The sequence below is a fragment of the Pan troglodytes genome, chromosome 12, assembly GCF_028858775.2.
Source record: "Pan troglodytes isolate AG18354 chromosome 12, NHGRI_mPanTro3-v2.0_pri, whole genome shotgun sequence".
NCBI lineage: Eukaryota > Metazoa > Chordata > Mammalia > Primates > Hominidae > Pan > Pan troglodytes.
The window spans coordinates 86,413,946-86,440,792 of record NC_072410.2 but is presented as its reverse complement, the minus strand read 5'-3'; the positions used below and the strand labels follow the sequence as shown (position 1 = coordinate 86,440,792).

At 43.6% G+C, this 26,847-nt stretch overlaps 1 protein-coding gene across 4 annotated transcripts in view; it reads left to right on the top strand.

The window, feature by feature from the left end:
• The first annotated feature begins 328 nt into the window (after positions 1-328).
• CRIM1 (cysteine rich transmembrane BMP regulator 1) overlaps positions 329-26,847 on the top strand; it is a 195,015-nt gene continuing 168,496 nt past the window's right edge. For 2 of the 4 annotated variants that reach the window (XM_016948342.3, XM_016948341.3), the window contains exon 1: positions 791-1,183. In XM_016948342.3, the coding sequence (XP_016803831.3) occupies positions 853-1,183 (331 nt within the window). In that variant the 5' untranslated portion in view covers positions 791-852. Of the gene's footprint in view, positions 1,184-26,847 lie in introns of all 4 variants that reach the window. The other 2 variants (XM_016948339.3, XM_016948340.3) reach the window with 2 other exon arrangements.

Here is a 26,847-nt window from a genome sequence, read left to right as displayed (position 1 = left end):
CGCCCCAAGCCCATCCGCAGCGCACCCGCGGTGCCGGGGCCAGAGCCGCAGCTCGGTGGCACGGCCGGCTCGGTGCGCCGGGCTCGGGGAGGAGGAGACCGGGAGGAGGAGGCGTGTGAGGGAGGGAGGAAGGGCCCGGCCGCCCGAGAGGGGGAGGGGGAGGCGGAGGGGGCCGGCCGGGCCGGGGAGAGGGTGGGGGGTGCAGCCAATGAGCGGCGCGCGGCGCGTGGGGGTGGGGGGAAGGTCTGGGGGAGGAGGTAGGATGGGGGAGGGCGCAGCCCGAGCGGCGGAGGCTCCAGCCATAAACAAGCGCCCGGAGGAGCGGCGCAGGAGTGAGGCGAGCGGGGCGAGCGGGGCGCGCGGAGCGGACGCCGCGGATCTTGTGCTGCGCCACCGCGCCCACTCGGCAGCTCGGGAGGCGGGGACCGGCCCGGAGGCTGCGCCGCTGCGGGGCCGGCCGACTCGGAGGAGGAGAGGGAGGAGGCGCCGCCGGCCCGGGCTGGAGCCGAGCGCAGCAGCCACCGCCGCCGCCGCCGCGCCAGAAGTTTGGGTTGAACCGGAGCTGCCGGGAGGAAACTTTTTTCTTTTTTCCCCCTCCCTCCCGGGAGGAGGAGGAGGGGAAGCCGCCGCTGCCGCCGGCGCCAAGGCTCGTGGGCTCGGGGTCGGCGCGGCCCGCAGAAGGGGCGGGGGCCTCGCCCCGCGAGGGGAGGCGCGCCCCGGGGGCCCCGAGAGGGGCGGTGAGGACCGCGGGCTGCTGGTGCGGCGGCGGCGGCGCGTGTGCCCCGCGCAGGGGAGGGCGCCCGCCCCGCTCCCGGCCCGGCTGCGAGGAGGAGGCGGCGGCGGCGCAGGAGGATGTACTTGGTGGCGGGGGACAGGGGGTTGGCCGGCTGCGGGCACCTCCTGGTCTCGCTGCTGGGGCTGCTGCTGCTGCTGGCGCGCTCCGGCACCCGGGCGCTGGTCTGCCTGCCCTGTGACGAGTCCAAGTGCGAGGAGCCCAGGAACTGCTCGGGGAGCATCGTGCAGGGCGTCTGCGGCTGCTGCTACACGTGCGCCAGCCAGAGGAACGAGAGCTGCGGCGGCACCTTCGGGATTTACGGAACCTGCGACCGGGGGCTGCGTTGTGTCATCCGCCCCCCGCTCAATGGCGACTCCCTCACCGAGTACGAAGCGGGCGTCTGCGAAGGTACGGCCGCCCGCTGCGGGCCCCCTCCCACCTGGCCTGCGCCGCCCTCTCGGCGCTGGTTGTGCCGAACAAAGTTTGGCCGACACTTTCTGGAGGAAAGAGGGCTCTGCGGGAGGAGGGGCGGCCGCCGCCCCCAGGAGAGTGCCCCCGCGGCCCTGCGTTCCCTCTCCTTGTTCCCCCCGACGCTTAGGCGAGGTTGGGTATGGTGGGTGGGGGCGAGCGAGTGGAGGATCGCCCCTGTCCCCGCGCAGACGCGCACACGTGTGGCCGTTCCTGCTGGGACTGGGTGGCCCGGCCTTGCACCCCGAGGTGGGGGCGCCGCGGGCGGGGGGCACTGCGGATTCTGCCGCGCGCGAGCCCCTCGGGGAGCCCGGCCCTACCGCCCTCCCCGCACTGGCGCAGTGTGGCACCGTGAGCTGCACGCTGGCCGCGAAAGTCCTTTTTCTGTTGGCGGAGGAGACGTGTCTCCAGCTCGCACTCCCCGAGTGACTCTTATTATTTTTTCCTTGAGCTCTTCCTTCACCCCTTCCTCCTCCTCCGCACATAAATCAGTTTCAGCCGCGGAATATGTCAGCCCAGGGGAAGTTACACACGGTGGTTACTCATTTATTTGCCCATTGTAAACGGTCAAAGGCTTTCTCTCCTGAAAGGAAAAGGAGGTGGGGGTTGCACCTGGGAGTGAAAAGTTGTTGCTATTAGTGGCTGCTTTTTAATGTCAGATACCCGCGCGTTTCCTATCGTGTTGCCGGTTCTTCCTTTTTGTTTGTTTGACAGCGGGGATTGTTCTGCTGGCTTCACCAGCACGCATTGTGCTCCGCGGTGTCGAGATTGACGGAGGGAGAAAGAGATTAGATTAGTGGAGTCTTTCTCGTTGGGGAGCCAATGTTAGTGCGTGTTGGCTTTAATCCCTGCCCGGTTGCGTCGGCCTTCAGGGTGCCTGGTCTGGTTTGGGGTCTAGAGCGAGGCAGTGAGTTATTTTGATGTGGCTAACGGGGGCAGGGTTCGGTAAGCATCAGTTAAAAGTGGGATCCCTGCTCGGGCTGACGTTGGGCTGATGATGCTGTTCCGGGGGCATCCTGGCGAGTGAGCAGAGCGCACGCAGCAGCCTCGTTTCTGGGGAGGCGGCGAGGAGGGACAGGCGCCCTCTGCCCGGCGTGCCTTCCTCACTACTCACAGCCAGCACCGTCCAGGGAACGGTTTATTCCGAAGCATCTTTGTGTGTGTTTGTTTAGTATGCTGGGATACTGAAAACGGAGGTGACAGCCTTAAGGATAACAATGGACCTATTAAAAGGCTTCAGTGCTGTGATTCTCTCTAAATACACACAGATACCACACATAGGTACTTGTTTATACCTGAATAGTTTGGGGTTTGGACAGTTCAGGAAAATAGGGGAGGGCTTTCTGGTTTGGAAGCTAGTGGGCAGTGATGAGTGAAGGGAACTCTTCTCAGAGGGGAGGGACTTGCTTTGCTGCACACATAAGACATTGGGTTAGAAGAGTTCATTTGCCTGAAGTACAAAAAAGCCTCTCACCTGGTATTGTCCCCTTTTATAACTTGTTTTTATGCCTTACCTCAAGAAAAACGGCCATGAGATTAACTTCTGATACCATTTTATGTGTTTTGACTTTGGGAATTCTGAATGACCTAGACTAAAAGATGCATCTTTGAACCCTGCCGCTTCAAGTGTATAACTTAATCCGGCCTCTCGTAAATCTGAAAAGAACAGGCGACATGAAACACAGTTAAATGCAGTGGAAACTGCTGTGTTCCAAGAAGGACTTTTGCAGGTTCTGAAGATTCTAACCCTTGTTTTGTTTCTTCTTAGTCTGTTTCTGCTGAAGGAAATGCTCAGGGAACATTTACAGTAATCGAGTGTTTTGGCAGCAATATCCCATGTCACAGTATAGAGTTATTTTGGCAGTTTCGTGAGCCTTTCATTCCTTTGAAATGATGTGATCCCTCATAGCTTCCTTTTTTCTGGTAACACCCTGTGTGCTTGGTATTCGCTTTGAAATGCTTGGAAGGGTTTGTTGACATGATTATATCTCAATTAGTTTCTCTAGAAACACTTTTTATTTTGCAGGCCTGTTTTCAACTGTCAATATTGTGTGTCCAGGGCGCTTCCTTTAAAAAAAAAAATGCTGAAAACAGCAGTCAACTTGCATTATAAATTTGTGAAACCAAAGTAAGGACAGTGTTACCTGGCATGATATAATGGTTGGATTTAGACAGATATTTTCAATCGTGTGTTTACAATTTCAGTGTTTTCACTTAACGACAAGATTTATGGAAAGCATGGGATAAGTGATACCCCAACTGCCCCCCCCCCGCCATTTTTAAAAAAAGAATTAGAGGAGTCTTCAGATGTCAGCAGTTACCTAGAAGGTATTGATTATCTCTTGTTTTTCTGTGAGTTTACAAGAAATTTCGGAATGGCCAGTGTTTCCCTCAGTTTCCATTTTTATTCAGAAATTCACGTGGTGAAGCATGGTTATCATAACTAACATGAATAGGAATCAATATATTTTATTCATGTTGAAGTCTCTTTTGCTGCAATTTTTGCACTAAAATGACCCCTACTGGTTGTATCTGTTAATGAAAACTCTTGAAAACTTATTTAATTGGCTACATTGTAAAAACATATTGCATGGTATAGAAATATTATCATGACTAATCTCCCTGCTTTCGATGACATAATTTAAATACAAATTATATTCTCTGTTTGCCAACTTGCAGTAATTTTTAGCTGTGTTTACTCTCATACTGGCTTTGTAGGGGAAAAAAAATTACATTTTTAACTGCAGTTCACAAAATGAGTTAGATAAATCATGGGCAGAAATGGGCCCCTTTCAGCTTGTGGCTCACAGCCTTAGGTTTTTAAGGCATGCTGGCCCAATTGGCTCTCAGTAAAAGTACATTGAACAAACAGAAGAACAATCCTATCCATAGAAAGAATGCTGAAGGAAAAAAAGTATTTTCTGAATGATTAAATAATGTGATGAGTTGTGTCCTGTGCACCATGTGAGATGTACACTTGGATTTCTTTTCCGCATTGTTTAGATTGTTATTAAATAAATTCTAATTGAATTATTCCTTTTGTGGTGGGGGCTGGGTGTGGTAAGTGCATTTGAAGAAATGAGCATGGAGCCTGATACCTAAAAGTTTTTCCTACTTTCTGTCAGTCTAGAAAGTGCTTTTTGGAACTTGGGAGAGTGCAGGTCTTTTTCCTCCATTCATCTGCTAAGACCTCCTGTTGCTCTTTGCAGCATCCTAACTGGCCTGTTTTCTTGGCCAGGCTGCCTGCCTCCAGGAAAATCACCTAGAAGCCAGAGAAACAAGTGTGGATCCTGAACCCCTGAGAAAGAAATCTGGATGGAAGACATCTTTGGAGGATCGAAGGCAGAGTTTCGAAAAATTAATGAAGTGAGATTTTCTAGAAAGAAGATTTTGATTGGACAGTGAGAATTATGTTTTGAGCTAAGGGGTTGAGAGCCATTTCTTCTCCCATGTGTCATAGCGCTTTATGCTTCTATAAGGAGTAAGGCAAGGTGAGAGAGCATGACCAGCCTCTCTGGGCAGTTAAAGGGCAGATGGTGACTTGCTTTGGCAGTTTGTACAGACAGACTGATGAGGAACCAGGTGGAGACTATTTGAGTCACTGTTCCGAGGACTCTGCTGTATTAGATTCAGGTGATAGCTAGATCAGATAAGCACCAACTTTTTTCCTGGTGACTATTTACTCAGTAGCTTCATATTTTGGAACTTAGCATTCCATGTTTTTCACCATTGCTATCTAAAAACGACCTCTTTCAGAACGCAATCCTCCTTTTATTTCCCCCAGGAATTTTAACTGTTCCTTTTACCCATTTTTCATTGGGCAGTGTGTAAGAGAACTATGTATATGTAGTGGGGTACTTACAGCAAAAGACAGAATTTTGTTTCCTGAAACTTGCCATGCAAAGTTTCTTTGCTTATCCCTGGAAGACAGTCAGTGAAGATGATGGCTGCTTGGAAGAAAATGTGTGCGGGATCTGCTCCAGAGAGCAGGCTGCAGGAGGCCAGATAATGAACCCAAACATTTCGTTCTGCACAAGCCGCATGGAAACTACTCTCACCACTCTGTAGTAGGGCCTGAAGTTAAGAGTCCGCGAATTTTAATTCACTAATTAAGTAACGGGAGGGGGGCAAAATATCAGCTTCTATAGTTAGAAAAATTAAGCTCTTGGCTTTGTTTTGGAATAATGGGTTTCATTTTTCCTCTCAGAAGTCCTTAGGTAGACAGGGAGCCCTTAGATCCCAGAGAGGAACAAGCAGAGGGCCTATAACATTATGTTAGCAGGGAATGGGAAGAGAAACCAACGAAGTAAACAAGGAAATAATTAGTTCCTCCCAAAAGTAAATATTGACAAAACATGGAGAGACCAACTATTCACTGCACTTAAATAAATGACAGGACTCAGTGACCTTCACTTTGATTGCCAGGCTTATAGAATCTTCCCTGTTATTGAGGAGTCCTGTCACATAAAACACTTGGCAAAGGGCAGATGGATTGTGTATTATCAGAATGGCAAAAATAGCAAGTCTGGAGATATTTGTTGCCATTCACACATATTGAACACTGACCAGGAAAATCTCCAAGCAAGAGGTTGGCAGTAGGGTTGTAAGCAGTCAGATTAATAATATATGAAGAAAACTGAACAGTCCTTAATCTGTGTGGGCATTACATCCATTTGTAGGAGGTATTTGGTGACTTGGTGCAGGTTTCTTTGTTTTGTGTGGCTTGTTGAAGATGCAGTGACCGGGATGAATGAGTGAACAGCTGGGTGAGGCAGGGGATGGGCATTATGAAGTTGGGGTATATATTGTAGATGAAACAGATGACCCTAAGGAGGTAATGAGGGGGTGGACTGAAGAATGACGAATGGGAGAAGGGAAAATATTGAATTCATCTTAGCGCAAGTATATCATCCTTTGAAGAATAATCCAAAACACATTCCAGACATTAATTGTGAAATTCCTGAAAAATGTGGGTGTGCTTAACATCTCCCAGGCTATGGTGCAAGCAGAGATGATAGTGTTGCTTTAGCCTGTAAATACAAGAGGGTAGGAGGTGGTAAAATGAGTGGAAGGGAAATACATTTAGTGAAGCGGGTTCCTGTAACACTGTGTTCCGTATGGCACGTTTGGTATCAGGATTTTGGAGACACCCCAGTAAAGCTCATTTAATTATTTGAGGGAGAAACAGTAGACTAGCCAAGCATGCATGAATAACACATTGAAAGCTTTCCTTCTCAGGGGTCTAATTCTGCAAAGCTGCATTTTCAAAGATCTGACTTGCCTTTGCATGGAAATCAGTCATTCATTCATTGGTCTTCTATGCTGTATAAGGCCTTCTGCTGGGGTGAGGGGGAAACTAGGGAGCCCGGGGACCTCTCCAACATATTCTTTGCTCTGTACACTTAATCAAGATAAGAAATAAAGACAGCAAGACTGCAAAAAGTCTATTATGTAGACTTGCAAAAAGTCTACATAATAATATAAATTCAAGCCAAGTAGAAGTGATATTGCAAGTCTGTGTGTGATTAATTGGCTAGTGAAATATATGGATAAAATTAGTTGTCGGAATTAAAGCATCTGAAGTGATCTCTTCAGGCTCTGGTGGCAAAGCAAAAAGGGGAATTTGAATTGAACTAGGTTTAAAAGTGTGAGTAGTAGCCCTTTCTTTTGGCAGGGGAGGTGATCCTACCCATTCTCCTTAGAGCCTGTGCAATTTGTCTCAGAGTGTTTCTCAACATCTAAGAATGAAGCTGCATTCTTAATGCTTTAGTAGCTGTGCTTCAAAACCGCAAGTTTCCTTTTGAGAGTGATTTTCTCTTTGTTCTAGCTTGTTACACTAGGCGGATAAGCGTGGGCAGTAAACTGGGAGGTGTCCCTTTATCAGCACCTCTCAGCTTCACCCACCCTGCTGCTTGCCCTGGGCAGTAGCCTGGTCACATCTTCGAAAACCTCTGTTTAGTCAAGGCTTCCTAAGTCAAGACAGAGGAATGGTTGAATATACCTCTATGTAAGAATACCCTCAAGGTAAACACTAAACTCATACGTGTTTTATCTTGGGCCCACATGAAAAAAATAAATGTTTTTAAAGAGCCTGTTTTCCTTTGTTAGTTGCAAAGTGAACAGGTATCAATTCCTTACCTCCCTCCTCCAGCCCCAGTTAATTCCCCGCGTGAAAATACCTATATGTTGGTGGAAAAGTGTAATGTTCAAGAACTTGGGGCCGGCCGTGGTGTCTCATGCCTGTAATCCCAGCACTTTGTGGGGCTGAGGCAGATGGATCGCCTGAGGTCAGGAGTTCAAGACTAGCCTGGCCAACATGGTGAAACCTTGTCTCTACTAAGAATACAAAAAAATTAGCCGGGCTTGGTGGCAGGCCCCTGTAATCCCAGCTACTAGGGAGGCTGAGGTGGGAGAATTGCTTGAACCCAGGAAGCGGAGGCTGCAGTGAGCTGAAATCGCACCACTGCACTCCAGCCTGGGCGACAAAGCAAGACCCTGTCTCAAAAAAAAAAAAAAAAAAAAAAAAAAGAACTTGGTTTCTGGGGTCAAATCTGCACTCTGCTTCTGTGTGTCTCAGTTTTCTCATCTGTGTAGTCAGGTTAATGATAGGGTTGCTATAAGGACTCAGTGCATCCCTAATGAGCAGTTAAAAGAATGACTGGCACATGCAACATGCTTACTAACAAGGCTACTAACCAGTGTAAGTGAAACAATTTTACTTGGGCTCAGTCTCTTGTTCTCTTAATCCCCATCTACCTCAGTCATTGATGGTAAGCAGTTAAGGAGGTTGGGCTCTTAGAAAGGGAGCAAATTGTTTGTTACTGAATTCAGCAGTCGCCGCCCCCCCCCCCCCCCCCCCCCGCCCATGACTATCTTTTTATACCTTGTCTAAATGATTTCTACAAAGTTTGTATATTTTGAGTAATGTTTTAGGTCTGATTTTATTTTGCATTGATTTGTAGGAATTATAAATGTAACCATTTATCTGTGAGCAAATAATTAAAAATACTTAATTTGGGGAGGAGGCGGGAACCTAGATGTGCTGTAATCAGCAGTGTGCACTTTGCTTCACATTATCTTCTGGGAGGAAATTTTGCTCCTAGCTCCTGAGTGTGCACACTGGTGACCACTGCAGGTTTTGGCCTGGCTTGAGCAAAGAAACAGCTTGACGCCATGGGGGCTATGGTTCCAACCTGCTGCTGCAGTTGGTATAAACTAGGCAAAACCAGAAGTCAGAGGATTATCCATTCCTCTTGTTCTTTTTCTAGGTCTACCTGTTCTTCTGCCATTCTTCTGCCTGAAAATATTCATGAGCATCACCTATGGGTCTTGTCTCTGTGCTTTACAGTAGTGACATCGCTTGTGTAAGCCAGTTGTTCTGTTAGTCGTCGGTACCTCCTAGGTTCGCTGTGGGGGTTAAGTGAGATAAAACTGTGCTTCTGAAATTTTAGTGTGCACACAAATCACCTAGGTATTTAAAATTGCAAGTCTGATTAAGTTAGTCTGGGGTGATGCCTGTGATTCTACATTTCTAACAAATTCCTGGCTGATGCCAGTGTCACTGGTGCCAGGACCACACTTTTAAGTAGCACAAAGCTAGTACCTATGTATACAGCATGTATCACAGAGTATGCATATTAAAAGACCTGATAAATGTTACCTGCTATTATAGTCATTATTTTTCAGCCAAAATGAATAAGATATGGACCTTGTTTTCACACAGGCCATTATCTGATGGTAAACTGGAAAAGCAGACAATTTGTTACAATCAGTTCAGTAAGCCATGAGATAACGGAAATGCCAAGCATGTCAGGAGCAAGTAAGAGGGAGTCTAACCCAAATCTGACCACCAGGAAAAGTTTAGTGGAGGATGCAGCAACAAGAAAGACCTGAGGGTCTCCTCTCCTCCCTCCTTTTTTCCTGCACTTCTTGTGCAGGATGTTTTAGGAAAAAGAAAATAGGGCTGGGGGCTAGACAAACCTGCGTTGAAATCTTAAATCTGTTATTTTTTTAATCGTGAGATCAGCTTGTTTAGTTTCTCTGAGTTTCAGTTTCCTCATCTGTGAAACTGGAATATTAATAGCTTTCTATTAAGTAAATATTGTAGTGAGGATTAGAGATTTATATATATGATTACATAGATGTACATATAAGATTATATGTGTGTATGTATAGTATGTATGTGTATATGCTAGTTTCTGGTACCAAATAGATTTTTTAAAATAATATTAATTTTAATTTCCATTCTATTTTGTATCCTTTCCCATTTTCCTCTTTGTTAGCTTTCTCTGTAAGTTTAAAACTTTACTTTGTGGACACACATTTCCTCCAAACTTAACTAAATCTCTTCAAAGGGGTGGGAGTTTCGAGGGGGAATTCAAATGTCAGATGTTTGTCAAAGAGAAAAGAACCGTGAAGTACCGAGAACAGGGGGCTGGGAATACAGGGTTTATGCAGCAAGGAAACATGCGTTGGTTTGATCCAGTGCAACTACAGTTCCCAGCGCCTTTGGCATTTCAGCAGAATGTGAACACTTGCTTGATTTTGTGGTTTGAGCCCCTACATCCAAAGAGCTATTTCAAATTAATATTTATTTTAAAATGGCCTTTTAATATTAATGGCATATGGTTTTATGACAGTGAATTAAATTTCCTTTTATTGTTAGAACTTTTTGAGGATTTCTGGACATCACTGGAGACGTTGGAGACCCCAAGGATATAGCCAGGCCAGGTTGATATATCTCACTGAGGTTACAGAAGGAAGCAGCGGCAAGCCTAGCCGATTCAGAGACCACTGCGGGCTTGGGAATGAGCAGGAGAGGGTGTGAGGGCCAGAGGACATCTGTGTTGCTTTTCTCTCTCCCAGTCATTCTAGCCATCTTTGATGTGGACTAATAGTCGAGGTTGGCCATGGGTTTGCACTGTCTCTAGGGAGTCTTTGTGATATAGTGCGGGGTAGGAAGAACACCTTGAATCAAAATATCTAATGTTACTAGCTGTTTAGTTCTTAGTGTGGGTATGGTCCCATTTTAGGAGAACAGAACTATGAACTATGTTTTTTTGTTGTTGTTGTTTTTTTTTGAGACAGAGTCTCACTCTGTTGCCAGGCTGAAGTGCAGTAGCATGATCTCGGCTCACTGCAACCTCTGACTCCCTGGTTCAAGCGATTCTCCTGCCTCAGCCTCCTGAGTAGCTGGGATTACAGGCATGTGCCACCACGCCCAACTACTTTGTGTATTTTTAGTAGAGACCATGTTTCACCATGTTGGCCAAGATGGTCTCTCGACCTCGTGAGCTGCCCACCTTGGCCTCCCAAAGTGCTGGGATTACAGGCGTGAGCCACCGCGCCCAGCCCAGAACTACATTTGCTTAACTGTGACTCTTTCCTTTGTACCTGAAAATAAGTATCATTTTTATCCAGTAAATATTGGCTGATAATTCATAAGGCAGATGCTTTAAATTGGCTATTGTAGAACAAGGAGAAAGAACTTGATGACGAGAAAAATCCTTGGAATCAGTGGTTTACAACTTTTTTTTTCCTTCCTGATGACCAAACCGTATTATCGCATAGTAGAAATTGGATTTTCTTCCAGAAACTCCTTTAGTACCTCTCATTTGTAGCACTTCTATCAAGAGTGCTGGTATTCGGACATGTAACCTACAAACAAAATGAGAAAGATGTCAAAATAACACCCTAATTCAGACTATCCTGAGAACATTGGTCTTCTGAATATTTAAGAAAAAAAAATAAGTGTTAATTATATTGTAGGGTGTTACCATTTTATATTTCAAGTTCCTGAGAAGAGAATTTGAACAGTTTGCTATTTGGAAATTTTAGCAACCAGCTACCTTGCCTATGGAAAGATTAAAAAAAAAAGGAGAGGGAGTAGATGGTGGTCCATAGGCTGTAACTAGAAACTATGCCTGTCTTATTTAGCATTTCAAAACAAAAACCATAAACAAACATCTCAGATTCAAAACAGAAAGGAATTTCTGGCAGGGCAGAATGAAACCTGAGACTGCAGAGTCCCAGTCTACAAGAGGTAACTTATTTAGCTTCTTATCCAAAGGCCACAGCAAAACGTTTCACAGCTGTGATTAAACAAAAGACATCTTTTGTTGAAGAATTGTGATACTTCTTTTTAAGACTGCGACAGACCTGCCAAAATAAGGCAAAGCTACCTTGAGGATGTTTGACCTGAACTAGACTTTATGAAGTAGTTGGACCACTTCAGGCCTTATGGTGTGAGGAGTGTGGGGTGCATAGGCTTGGACCTTTTTGTGTGTGTGTTTATAAGTCTGTAGAGACAGAATATTCCATCATGTTATCAAATGCAGATCTCGAAAACCTTTTCTCACTTCCCATAGTTGGGAGCTTTGCTTTTTTTGAAAAGTATGGGCTTTTACAGTCTGAGTGAGGGAAAGGGATAGATTTTAGACAGTTTTGTCTGTGGAAGTCAAAGTAGAAGGATTTTTAAACAGTTGGAGACAGAATGGGTATACTGTGTGCTTTTCAGAACCACTGAGTTCCTATATTTCAGGCAGATTTTAAGAAAACTTATTACCACTACCTATCACATAAAAATGAAAGACCAAATAAATTTCTGTATTTTAATCAAGAGTGTGACTGTATTTGTGTATATCCTATTTTGTTTCAGAAGGGGTTTGAGGCTGCCCAGAAAGGTGAATATTACAGAATTCTTGTATGTGATAACATGATAAAGGAGAAAAAAACAGCCATGGCTTTTGAATCCCCCTTCCTCTCTTAATAGCCCAGTGACTTAAATAAAACCCCTCAACTTCCCTTGGCATGACTTTGCCTTAATTTGTCAAAAGGGAATTAAATAGTTACCTACCTGAAGACGGGAACTGAATCAGATGATATCTTAAGGTCCTACTGGTCATAAGATCTATGTTTTTATGACCTAGAAGTGATAGACAGGAGTCGAATATTACCTTGTGTTTGCAGAGCCAGGGAAGGAAAAAGTGATAGTGTCTACATGACTGCCAGGTGCTGTAGACAGAAGGGCTTAGAGGAAAAGATCAAGAGTTCCTCCATGGTTATGTTTATCAAGCGGCAGTGGAGACAGCAAAGCATAGTATTGAGAAGTTAGTGACAGCTTTTAAATGCCTGAAGTCTTTTAAATCATATTCACTGTGGCTGAGTCTGGATTCAGGGTAGAACTCAAACCTCTCTTATGTGTTTGCTGCCTTCCCTTTCTCCATTTTCTTATGTACTTCATTAATTATTAAGACTATGAGGTAGGTAGGTGACAGAGACTGCAAAGGGAGAAGCTAGAGCGAAGACAGGCCAAAACTTGCCCAAATTCACATGCTCATTTCTGCCTCTGACACTAGGAGAGAGTTGAGTAATTGCTCTTCTTCCTAATACTGCAGGCAGCAGCCAAATTCTCCACATTCTTTTACCTTTGCTGCTGTTTTCACTTGCCAGGGAGTTTCCTTAAGGAGCAGACTGAATTTAAAGAAACATAGCAGTAATAGTGCATGAAAGGGGGTGTGGGGTCGCTGGCCAAACGTGGCATGTTGGTGCCTCACGTTGGGAGGATGAAAGGATGATTCCTGCAGAGGGACATGCTGCACACTGCGCAAGCTCCCTCACCTCTGTGTACAGCTGAGCCACTGACCAGGAAGCTCTTTGCTTGTATGTGAGACAGCAAATATTCACTAAATATGTTTCAAGTACAAGCCAACTGCGAAGCTTGGAAAGTTGTCCAGAAACTTCACCCTTCCTTTGCATGTTGTCCAGCGGCAGGACGTTGAGCAAGGTTAGGTAGCATGAACCTGCGGCTCTAAAACTTAAAGTAATAGGCATTATTCGAAAGAAAATGATGCCCAGCACGGCTTCCAGTGTATATTAGCAATCCGCTTGTTTGCCTTGTGGTTATTACATTTTTTGCCAAGAGCAGCCTTCCAGAATGAGGTACTAGTTAATTCCCATTGGGCATTTATTCATTAATAAGTCTGCTGAATGTGAAATATTCCATTTGGGAGTATGTCATATGAGAAAACTCAGTGGCTAATTATTACATAGCTCTCTTCCATGATTCTCACTTGCAGTGCAGTTACCTAAGCCACCATTTCCTAGGTATGTAAACTTACATAATTTTTAGTTTTCTGTAATACGTTTTGCTTTTTGCTCCAGAAAATTTTTTTTCACTCCAATCTGTGAAATTGTTAAAAGTTTACTAATAACTGGATAAACATTTTATGTTGTACTATGGCTTGCTCTTTCTTTCCATTTTAAAAAGATAATATCAAAAGTTAAATCCTGTTCCAGATCTTACCGTCTCTCTTCCAGGCTAGATTTCTGGGATGGGGTGGTGTTAATTTACTAACCTGAGCTTTTGCCCAATCTAGGGTCTCCTTTACTCTTTTTTGGTATATAAATAGGTCTTTATTTGCTTTTCTTCCAGGTTGGTTGGTGCATATTAGCTTAAGAACTTTTAAACCTCTGCGGCAGTAATGAGAATCTGCATGCCAGGGGCCCAGCATTTCTCTACAAAGCAGCCCATGAGTGCATGTGTGTTTGCTGTAGTGAGGGGTCTATGTTAGAAGGTCAGTTAGAGACCCCACTTGCCCACATCTGTGTGCTGTAGTTTGGCCCTCCTCCTCTGGTGAATCCCTACCACAGCCCAGTGCCTGCTGGATCTCAAGTGTCCTGAAAGCCAATGGAAAGATGCTTTCCAGCAGTCTTAACATTTGCCTCCATGTTCTTCCCAGCAAGGATGAGTGCACACAGCTTTCCAGCTACTGGGCAACCCAGCCATTGACAGAAGGTGGTGCAAGAGTCAATTCCTCTGTGAGGATCCCTTCCAATAACAGTGTCTGCATTAACGACAAAAAGTTCTGTAAAAATGTTTGCAGGGGGAGCTTTTGACCTGAAAACATTTCTACAGAACGTTTTGCCATATAGGAACATATGAAATGTTATATGTAATATAGGTCAGAAATGTTGCCATATAGGAACATTCGAGAAGATGATAAGTGTGAGGAAAGTGATAAAAGTTTATACAACAAGGATCTGTACAAGGTTGTGGTAGATTTGCTGGCCTGAAAAGATGTACCCAGGGTAGTAAACTATTTCTGTAGCATCAGCCACTGGGCCGCTGAGTGAGAATACTCTTTGAGAGACAGGAAGCTAATTCCTTCTTTGAATGTGTAGTTAACTTTGTGCCATTGGATGTAGGGTGTGCGCGTGCATGTGTGTTTTTTCAGTTGCTGAGGGCACAACACAGACGAAGAATACCGTGCATTGTATTACGGACGTGCTGGAAACAACGCCCCAGCTTGAAGCAAGTTGACTGTAGTATCTACTCTGTAGATCAGCAAACTGAAAATGACTTCTTAATAAAAGGTTGCACATTGTTTTACTTACTGCATTTGAAAAAACAATTCTAATTAAGATGCTTTGGGTTTTAAACTGCCTGTTAATTGGGATATCTATAAGTGGGCAAGTAGAGCTTCTGAATATTGCTGACTTAGTGATTGGGACAAAAGCTTTTTTTTTTTTTTTTAAATAGTATGCCATCATTAAACACTTTTTGACCTTACGCAGAAACTTTAGATGTGACAGCGGAAAGAAGCAGCAGAAATTTACAGTGAGAAATGGAAGACCTCTGTAGGTAAATAAGTAAAATAAAAGAAGCCAGAGGTGTTTTTTGTTGGCAGTAGATGAAATTATTTTCAAACACTGCCCTGGGAAAAGGTGAGCCCTCAGCAACCAAGTTTATTGACTGTCTATTCAGGAAATTGTATTAGTAGCTTTGGAAAGAGAAAGGAAAAAGAAAAGACTTTCTGCCAACTGAGGGCTGGAAAACTTGAGGGAGATAAAGTATTTACATGCTTTAATAACATAAAGCATGTCCAAAAGAAATACATAATTACAGCTATGTTTGGCACTGAAAATAATCCAGGTATTATATTTTTAAAATTGTGTGTGAATATGTAAGTGAATGCCCTTGAGTCAGAAATGCTTGGGTGATAATATTTCTTGAGAGAATGGAAAAGTAGATGGTATTAGGAGCTAAAAAGAGAGAGAAGGGATAAAGGATGACCACTAGTTAAGAAGGAACAGTGAACTTTTTTTCTTTAGAGGGGACATATTTCATATGCATAGTTATTCCCCTTCTACTTCTAATCTTAGTATAATAAGCATTTAACTTCCCATAGGACCTTAGTGGTCTGCATGTTATTACTTAAAGCCCACAGGTAAGGGAAAATTAGACCCCTAAATTAAAGACCTGACCATCGTGCTCCTAAAGTTTTAGGTTTTCCAACTTTATTTCCAGTGTATCTTGGACAAAGACCCTTTGAGAGCTCAGAAAATCAGGAGATGTGGTCAACACATTCTTCTTAATATCTAGTGCAACCAAAGACTTGGTAAGGCCAGCAACTGGAAAATGGGTGTGGTGTCAGGTTTCAGATGCCCCCATAGTTGTCTTCACGTCCTTTAATATGTGTTGGCATCCCTCAAGCCCTACCACTTTATGCTCTTTCCTTTGTGAAGCCTTCCTGCCCTGCCCAGGAAAAAGTAATGCCATCCCCCATCCCCCATCCCCCAGTGACCATAAATAGCACTTTTCTCCTTCCCCTGTTGTAGCACTTTTCATACTGTGTTAGAGTTCACATTTCTGTCTCTCTGCCTCATTGTGATCTATTTGAGTGCCAGGATTGTGTATTATTCTAGCGCTTGGCACACAGGAAGAACTCAATGAGCATTTGTTGACTAAATCTAGACTCAAGGTCATCCAAGATATTATACAAAAACTTTTTCGTCGAACCATTTGGTCTGCATTGTGGAAACTGAAACGAATGGCACTCCCCATTAAGAGAATCCCAGTGAGAAGCCATAGCATTGCAGGAGGAAGCTCAAACTGGTTAACTTTGCTCATGCCGATCAGTCTTAGAATTTTTTGTAATGTTTCCATGATGAATTAGTTTTAGCTGTATTTTTTTGGCAAATATTTAAAGATAATTTTTATTTGTGTGGACTTTTCTTCTTGTCAGTTTGTCATAAAGGTGTCATCTTTCATTCACTAACCTCTTATCAGCTTATAGGAATTTTCCTCGTGGGTGGTTGCTTGTAACCTTCTCTTGACTGCCAGGGATCTGATGTACTAAACGGTTGAGATACTGTGGTGATCAGCTGCTTGTAAACAATAACTGATAAATCGGTTATAAATTGTCAACACACTTCAGATGACCATATAATCATGACTTGGTGATAGCAAAATAGACTTCTGAATTCTCAACTAATCCAGGATTGTGTCTTAACAAACATTTATGTTGATTAATCAGGAGGGTGTTTAGTTTAAGAAACGTGTATTGAATGTTCAATATGTGAGTGCCAAGTGCAGTATGATGCAACCTGTTTACTGCTTCAGGTGATCTCCAGATATCCTAAGGAATTTTTAACTGTACAGCTTCTTTGGGGGAGGAAATCCTAAGCCAACAACCTGAGGGTGGAAGTGTGTGACTGGGAATAATTAAAATGCCTCACAATGGTTCGAGCAGGAATTCCATAGGAATGCACTTTAAGGCATTTAGGAAAGCAAAATTCCGTTTGGATTTACTCCAAACCCTATGACTTCAGAGACAGGAATTTTTGATGATTAGTGGCTGGAGCCCCAACTTGTTATTTAGTAATTCCACATTCAGTGTGGAATTGTTTTTTCTGTAGCACTAGTTATAAGTTCTTTGTTTGTTTGTTTTTCTAAAGGTTTTAAGGAGGTTTACAAATTAAGATGGAATAAGACATTAGAAACTTAAGGATACATAGCAAATTAAAACCTTGATACATTTGGTGCTAAGCTTTTCAGCTGCTAAAGTTAGAGAGTTTTGGCCAAGATAAAGTATATAGAGTTAAAGACACATGCAGAATTCTCCTGGATATAAGTTCAGGTACCTGTGCCATTTTATCACTTTAGTCAATGTGCCCATTTTCTTAGGGCAGGTTTAATTTTCTGCTGCGGCATGGCCCTTCAGCTTTCCCAAGTTTACGATGCTCATCTCATACCTGATGGAAATTGTTGATAATGTTAGTGTATGGTTGGTGGCTTTCCCAGTAGCCCACTTCAGATCCTTTTATTGGTCATCACCAGTTACAAAAGTTTTAGGAAAGGGAAGGAGAGAAGCTGGAACTGATGGCTAAGTAAAGTTACAGCTGTAGAGCTCTGGTTGTCCATAATGAACAGTGGCAATGAACAGTGAAGATTTAAGCAAGGTTATTTTTTGAGGGTCCACTGATGATTTTCCTATAACTCATTAAAAATATTTTTAAAACTTTTATATGGCTTCATATAAAAAAAGCTTAAAAATCTGTTCCCAGACTTCCTAGGCAGGTATGTTTTCTTTTGAGTGTTGCCTTCTCTTAAGACTTTATCAGCAGAAGGAGTGTTTGAGCTGATGGCAAATGCTGCCAAAATGAGAAGTGTGTGTGTTTCTCAAAACTCGTGATTCCACAGTTAAATCGAGGGTGTGGGTAAAGGACCCAGAACTGTTCTTGCTGATGGAATAGCACACTTTTCCTCAGACATTAGTAGAGTAAATGAATGGAGGCAGAGGATTGGGAAACACTCTTGAAGGAGGGAGTGCCCATCAGCCTGTAAGCCAAAGTAAACGGTTCTTGTAACTGAAAAATAGACTTCCTGGAAGGAGAGAACCAGAGAAGTGGGTGTGAAGTGCAACCAGCAAGTACCATTTTCAGTGATACAGACAGCTGGGTTAACCTGAGTCCTGACAAGAACCTCTCAGAGCTATTTGGGGAAATCAGTTGCTCGAACCAGCCTTTGACTGGCCTATCGTTCCTACAGCTGTACCCAAAGATGGCACTTGGGGAGAAAAGGTCACATTTGTGATAAAGAAAGCAAACCGATGGGGCATTTTGAGAGGTAGAAATGAAGTCATCATTTGCGGAGCCGGTGGACCAGCAGAATGGCCATGGGAAGGTATCTCTGAACCTGTATGTATGGAAATGCAGGCATTCTCTGTCAGTCTTTTGTCACAGTGAGAAAATGTCATTACAGTGGACAGCTGTGCACACGTTGGAGATTATGTGATGTGTGCATGTGCATCCATGTATACAACATACACCCATGCAAAAATTGCTCACAGGGTCATGTGCGTGTCCTGGTAGTCTGTTATGTCCATTCTTCTGTAATAGGAGTATGTTTTTCAAACTGAAGCTGTTAGGTTCTGTTAATTCCAACAGAACAAAAAAAAATCTGCCTCTGGCCATCATTCGTTAATTTACATAGATTAGATACATATAGTCTGTCTCCTAAGTGGCTTACATAAAGCCATGGGTGTCTTTTCCTGTGTCTCCTCTTCGGCAGTTCCTAAGGCACCTACCAGGTTTATAGTTGCTGATGTCCTACCCATACTATGTGTCAAGAAAGGTAGACTCAAAAAGGATTGATGCAGATATTCCTTAGAAGTTTTCATGCCCAAAGATTCTTGGACCTTAGTTGCATGAGGGAAGGGGCCTTGCCTCGTGAAAGGAGACCGAAGCCCCTTATTAAAGGGGTCACTCAGAAAAAGGTGTTATCTAAATTCCCTCTTTGTAGTTTTATTTCTTCAATGTATTCCCCATCACTAGCTGTGTGTGCTGGAGCCAAATGTTGGGCCCACTGCCATCTTTTAAAGAATGCTACTATAAGGGGATAACTTTACTAGACAGTTTGGGAAATAGAAGAAACAGTTATCTAGAATGCTCTTGTTCCAAACACAAAAACTAGCTTCATGTTTTTGTGTATATCCCTGCCTAGTCTTACTCTGTAGACATCCTTCCCCCCACACCCATCGTGTATGTTTTTTATCCCCATCTAACATTATATCAAATACATTGTCCTATGTTGCTACCTTGTCTTCATTATTATGATTTGTCAAGCAATTGGGTTGTACTGACTGCAGTGTTACTCCTCATTTCCTTTCCCCCTTTCTTTTCCATACTACTTAAAAAGCAAGAAAGGAAAAAAAAATTCTATTTAAGATAAAATCCTATGTAGTCGTAATGGAATTTATTTTCCTGAGTGCCTGGGCGTGCTCCAAACAGATAGCCGTGATTGTGTCATCTCTTCTTACTAAGCATCTGACCACTCACTACCTGTGCATCTGATTCCTAGGCTCATGGCATGAGGGCTGTGGCTCTTGATGTTTTTTTTTTTTTTGATGTGCTTAGTATCAGCAGAACTGTATTGACTCTAAGAGTATGGAAGCTTTGTAAAGTTAACTAACGATTTGTAGGTTTTGTGCAAATAGCCAGCTCTCCAGGTAGAGACATTTTAATTCTGTTGCTTTTTTTTTTGTAGCATATTATTGTATTGCAAATGTTTACTTAGTATGAAAAATGGATATAATTAAGTTCTAAATGGGTACTAGATATTAACTTCAAAATGAATTTGCAACTTGTATGCTTTGCATATGCCGTATGCTTTGCATATGCCATATGCTGTTGTTTCCAAGGATGTAAAGCAGTTTTCCACTTCCACCATCTTATAAATTAAAACCAGAGGGCTAGACGTTATCCAGCAAGGGACCTACAAAATTTGAAAAAAAACTTCGGATCATTATCAGGATTAAGTTTGTTGAAATTGTATCAGGAAAATAGACTTTTCCTTGTATTATTATTGACTCATATAATGCAACTCATACTGGTTTCATATTCAGAAGGTATATAGCACCTGTTGTAATATTTCAGGTTGATTTCTGCAATCTTTATTTAAAAATACAAATCCTCAAAGCAAATTGTATAAACGGTATACAAAATGAAATCACCAGGCTTCAAATATATTTTATGTAAATGTTAAGTGCTCTTTAGATTAGCAAAAGGAAGACAAACATTTTGATTACCTCTTTAATACTAAATTTTTGTTTCTGAATGATAAATCTTTGAAGATATAGTTAGTGTAAGATATATACCAATCAACATAGTCCAGAAAACCCTGAACCTGGCTGCTTATTAGTTGGAAAGAGTACCTATTTAGACTTTCTAAGCCACAGTATGTGGCTAAGTGATTAATATGCACTATTACACTTTCACAGATACTTTCTGGACCAACATATTGACTTGAGGGAGCATACTTTGTACTGAAAAACTAATTTGAAGGTGAAATCACAGCAAATTTAACAGTTTAACCTTGTGTATTTGTAGAGTTTTAGTTGGATCATAGGATAATGACATTAGCTAAAGTCAGCAAGCATGTAAAATAAACATTTTGAAGTTTAATAGTCATTTATGTTCTACAATAATAAATATTTGGCACCCACCATAACCACCACTACCAAAATATGTATGCTGAAATTGTGTCTCCAGGATGAATAAAGAGGTGTAAGGCAAGCTGACACCCATTAGAAAAAAAGGTTTAGAAAGGGAGAGAGGGCCTGGACTTCCCTAAGCTTAACCCCAACATAGGGCCTGTAGCTCCTGTTGGAACCAATTTATAAAACTTCAAGGTGGGAATCAATAGATTGTCTCCAGTGTTATATAGTTCCTCTTTAATCAGTTGATCTTCAGCCAAAGCTTCAAGTGGTTTTTATTTTTATTTATTGCCAAAAGCTTCTTAACCAATGTGATTATAAATGTTTAAATTCATTTATAGTGAAATGGATTTGTATCTTCCTTGCTCTACAGTAGATAGTGAAGCCTTCGTGACCTGTGTAAGCTGCAGGTTGAGGCGAATGTTTAAACAGTAGGTGAGCGTTCATACAGTGTCCCTGGACTGCATTTCCTTGCTTACAGAGCCTTGGAGCTGGGCCAACTCGCATGAGCGGGAGGAGGAGAGGCTCAGTTTTGAGAGCCCTGGGTTTATTTCTGGCTGTGGGGATATGAGAATGTGGGAGAAGGTGTAAATATAGTTTGAGGGAGGTCGTAGACTTGGAGGTTCTTGCCAGGGGTAAATGCTGGCTGGATTTGTTTATGGATGGATTTGATTATAGCTGCTTCACGCTTTTACCTCTGGAGTTGGTGCTTCCAAGGGGTGATGCTCATTGTCTGGATCTCCTTTAGTGGGTATCTCAGAATTCTTTGCTGCACCAACCACAGCAGTTCTTTTCCCTTTCTTTTGGTATTTGTATTCAAATGCCTGACTTCCTGACCTCCTGTGAGGGTTTTTAAACATAATGAACACCAAGCTTCTTGGGAAAAGACAGGTATGTAAATACTGCAAGCTTATAGCATTTGGGGGATGGAGTTGTGGGATTTTGGAGTTTGTGAACCCCGTGTGTCTGTGTATCACTCTCTCTAATGTAGAGAGACAGAGCAGCAGTTCCTGAGCTCTGTCTTTTGTCTCTTCATGGGTTGGTCACTGATTTCCCCTTTCAGGGTCTGAATCCCTTTCCCATGCCTCCCCCCATGTGGGTTCCGGAAGGCCCACATCCAACAGCTGCCCTTGGTCGACCCCCAGCCCTGCACACAGGTGTTTTCTGCTGTTCAGAGCTCAGGGGCACTGTCCAGCCAGCTGATGACAGCTCACTGGTGGCGCTGGTCTCACTCCAGTGCTGGCTCTGCCCTCTTGGCCCTGTTGCTTCCTCCTTGGAGGATTAGTCACCCCAGTCTTGGGGCATTTTACCCACCTGTATGACTAGCACACATTGCATCCACTTGCCAAGGAGTGTTAGGGATACAGTCTCAAGAAAACCTGCCCAGTAGAAATGACTTCCTCTGGAGAAATTTAGATGATAAATTCCATAGGGAGAAATCATGTTTTATTAATGAGAAACAAAACCGTGCACTAGTGGGAGTTCAGGCTCAGAAGCCAGTGCATAGTCCAGCCTGGCGACCTGGCATGGTGTGTTACCCTGGCCAAAGCTCCCCAACCTCTGTTCATGATTCCCATCTGTAAAATGGGAATAACAATAGTATCCATTTCTTTTGGGTGGTTATAAGGAATACTTAAGTTAATTCATTCATGTAAAGCACTTGAATAGTGGCTTGTATACAGTAAGCACACAGTAAATGTACATTGTCATTGTATCTTTGTACCTCAACATCTGAAACTATGGTTTATACATAGCACATACTCATTCATGCTTTGTTGAGTAAATGTAATATTCAGAAGGTGGGAAAGTGATTTCCTTCTCTCTTATCATAAAATAAGAGTTATGTTTGGTTGAAATAAGGCATCATAGGCCTGAAGACATTTACTCCCTGGCTGCTGGCAGGGGAGTAGAATGTTCCAAACTCTATGTTGATAACTGGGTGCCTATGATTTGTTAATCATACCTAACAAACTCAGTCTGTCAGGTGTTTCAGTAAAATTTACTGGCTCCCAAGGTAATTTTGAAAGGACAAAGCCATCAGGTGATTTGTTTTCAATAAGCATTATTGGGATATTTCAGACTCCAACATGTGCAGTGGAGATATTCACGAGACTTTACCCTTTCTAAACTTAGGAGCTTACTCTGCATTGTAACTTATGTTTGCTTTTAAGGTGATAGATGGGTAGATAGATGCTCTATAATTGAATAGCCTACTGGGCTTCTGTGTAGCACAGCACTGTGTAAGTCGCAGGTGTTCAGTAAATGTATTTTAAATCAATGAGTAATTGATGGGATATTTTTCTTCACATTACATCACATTGAAGATGCTTGTGAGGAAGTTTTGTTCATGATTGTCCTCCTAGGCAGGCGCCACCTAACATGTTTCTCTCTAGCTGCGGGGTATTGAATTTGAGGCTGCTCTCAGCATTACTGCTCATCTCAAAGAGGAACAAATGGTCCCCCAAATGGTCCAGATGCGACAGTAGGGAAAGGAGTACCACCATTCATTCTGAGGTGCCTGGGCCATACTCTGGATGAAGCTCACAGCTGTAACGTAAGGCGGTAAGTCATTTTTTTTTTTTAACTTAAGAAAGTTAATTTGAAAGTTTATGCTGATGCCATTTCATATGACAGAGACTAAAGGGTATACGTCCTTGTGTTCTCTTGGTGGGGACTGCTGTCCTAAAGGTAAAAGATTTTGATCCAGAGGTTGGATTGTTCCTGGTGTGGCAACAGTCCTCTGACCTCAGTCATTTTCAAAGTCTAATGTCTTTTTGGCTAACAAAAGACATCAAGCTAGAGATTAAAATTTGCAGAAGATGGGAGTTTTTTGTTTGTTTTCGGTTTTTTTTTTTTTTTTTGAGACGGAGTCTCACTCTGTCACCCAGGCTGGAGTGCAGGTGATCATATCTACAAAGGTGACAAGAACATGAATCTGCAGTCCTGTTATCAGCATTTTGTAAGTGCTTCTTCTCATTCTAAAAATATGTATTGATTTTAAAAATGAATTCTGTAACAGGATAGCAACAGTAGTAAAAATCCTTTTTATGGAGAAATTTAGAGCTTTCAGCTAACATACACACATACTCATTCAAATGAAACAGCTTGTCTTGTTTTAAAGAAATATTTCTGTTGTCCATTGTACAAATTTTAATAACTTGTCTTTCCTTTTTTTAGGTCTCTGTGTTCCAGATTTTTTTTTGTAACTATGAAATCCTTGCCTTGTAGTCAACTTAAAATGAAATAAATTTATCAGTGCAAATGAGTACACTGTGGTTCTTGGGTGGCAAAATTATGCAGGTGGTTTGAAGGATTCATCGTTTTATTAAAAGACTAGAAGAATGTACAAACGCTTTCCTTCTTTCTCATGTTTCTCTCACCCAACCTGAAGTGGTCCATTTAAAATCTGATCTTCATAAAAGGAAGAGTTGTCACAGGACATCTGATTTATGAGCCATCTGATTTGCTTCTGCTGTAGTTCCACACTCTGCTGGGGTACAAAAATCAGGCACTTTTATTTCAGCCCTGACAACAGTGCGGCCTTCCCAAAGTACCAGAAGAGCAGCATGCAGAGGTAATGTGCAGTCTTCCGAACAGAGCACTGAACTGGTTTTTAATGAAGGGTAATATGTACTTGGGGTCCAAACTCTAGTTAATTCCGGAAAACATATCCTCTCACTAGTGTTGGGTCTTAGTTAAATGAGTGTTCTGTGTTGAATCCTTGCTTGAGAGGAAGGAGGTCATAATTGGTCAGGGATTCTATTTCTTTCTTTCTCTCTCTTTTTTTTTTTTTTTTCTTTTAAAGAAAAGCAATTGCTTAGAATGAGATGAATCTATATCAGGGTATGTTTTTGTAGGATCATATTAATCATCTTACCCACAGACTGACTTTGTGGTCAAACTTTACTCATAAGGATTTTTTAAAAGCAATGGTTTGGTTAAAAAAAAAAAAAGGTATGTGTATGGGAAGAATGTAGACATTTAGTTGAAGTACAGTTGATAGACTTTGACCACTCAGGGGTATTTTCTCCATGGACTGTCTTACAGAGGTAGAGCCTAACTGCATATGCTTCTTATGACTCTGATGCATGAATGGCTGCCCTAAATGGGCTCCTCTTCACTTATTCCTTCTCCCCAATCTCCCCAGCACTGTGTTCCGTTTCCTTCCCTGCAAGAGTCTGCGTTTATCAGTCAGGTACTCCTGTCCTCAGAGTGCCGGGCCAGCTCTGCATCCTTCTCCACAAGACCAGGCTGAAGTCTGCCTGTTCACCTGTTGATGCTACACAGTTTGAGCTCAAGCTCCTTATTTTTTGCCGGCCTCCCTTTTTTGAGTTCCAGTGGAGTGGTACTCTTGTGTCAGAGGGATTCAGCACTGCCCACTATGTCATGGTACTCTGCGCTGCTCCGCTTGGGTCTGGATGGGGCCAGAGTTGTCCAGTCCCATCATGCTGCAGCCCTAAGCTCCAGAGGGTGACCTTGATAGGATGCACATCCTGGAGCTTAATTTCATAAGCCTTGGGGGCCTGCAAGCAGGAGGAGTTGGAAGCCCTTGAGAGGCCAGATCCTGTGGGTTTGAGCGCAGAGTCTACAGAGTTAAAACCTGCAGAACAAAGAAATCAAAAGAAGGACATAAAGAAAGTTTGGGAGACATTGAGTCTGCAAAGCAAAGAAATCCAGTATTGCAAGGGGAAGATTTTGCTTTGGGAGGTTGAAGTTTTGTTTGCCCTCCGAATGAAAGTGGTATTTCTGTTCGTTAGCCAAAAAATCATCAGACTTTGAAAATCAGTGAGGTCAGAGGACTGTTGCCACACCAGGAATCAGAATTGTGGCATTGGAAGTTTCTTCAGAAAAGCACCTTTAGGCCCGCCTAACTTTACAGATTAAGGAACTGAGACCCATAAAAGTTTGTCATGTTCTCTTATTTTAAAAGATATTTCGACCATGTCTGCAGTTATGGCCTCTTTTTCCTGCCTCACCCAAAGGGGTCGAGGAGCTTTCTCTTGCCCACTCTGGAGAGAACTCCTGGGGCCCCCCGCTGCTCTCCCTGCCCCATGACTTTGTCCCAGAATACAGAACACAGTGGGCTGGATCAGCCTCTGCTGAACTTTTCCCTGCCAGCCTCCCTGCCCGCCTTCTTGCCCCCGCCCCTGCCCCCCACACAGGAATCTAGAGCCCTCCCAGTGGTGGTGTGAAGCCTCTGGAATGTGGCACTCTGACCCCTGGCAGTTGAGTGTCCTGGATGGACCTGGCCTGGGAAACAGGAAGGACTCGGGGGAGGGGGAAGGAGTGCCCCATGGCCTTGAGGTGGGATGGAGGGAAAGGAAATGCTGCCCAGCGCGGCCCCACAGGCAGCTCCCGCTAGACTCCCACACTGGGGGCGGGGCTGGCAGGGCAGGGAGCCGGCAGGTTTCCTCAGACCAGGCCTGTGGCCCCGGGGCCTCTGGCAGAGCCAGACTCAGGAAGGTGAACTGCCAGAGCAGTTGGGGTGAGGAGGAAAGGATGTGAGGGGAAGGAGGAGGAGCAGGCCAGAATGCAGAAGCAATTGTAGTAGGAGAGGACAAAGGTGATGGATGAGAAAAGGAATGTCCAGTGACTGTGTGGACTAGACACACTTCTCACTTTAGAAACCAAGTATATTAGAAAGCGGAAAAGACCCTCCTAAAGAAACTTCCAGCCAGGTGCAGTGGCTCGCACCTGTAATCCCAGCTACTCAGGAGGCTGAGGCGGGAGAATTGCCTGAACCGGGGAGGCAGAGGTTGCAGTGAGCCGAGATTACGCCACTGTACTCCAGCCTGTATGATAGAGTGAGACTTCGTCTCAAAAAGAACCCTCCATGCCATTTTTATTTTAGAGTAAAGCACACCCCATTTGGATACCCCAGTGCTTTTTAACATGCTCAGCCTTGGCAAAGATAGGGTCGCTGGGGTTAGTGAAAGGGGTGGGTGCACATGCAAGTGTGAGGCCAACTGTTACTCACCTGTCCCTTTCTGTTTTCTGTCATTGGTGGACCCACCTGGACCACACTTGGGTCTGTTACCTCCCTCAAAGAGGTTTTCAGAAAAACCTGAGGACGAGCCTCAGGGTGATGATATGCCCAGCAGCTCTTTGCTCCTCTCCGGGATTAGGGAACCTTGTATCCTCAACTTCCTCCTAATTAAAGCCTTTGGCAGAATCAGGATGCAGAACCAGGGCCTGGAACCGCCTCAGTAAACCCCTGTGGAACCACTAGCAGATCATGCTGTTTCCAAACTGCGCGTGTTGGCAAGCCAGCTTTTCGTTGGGGATGTTTAAAATTAAATTCCATGCTCTTGGGAAAGGAATAGAAAC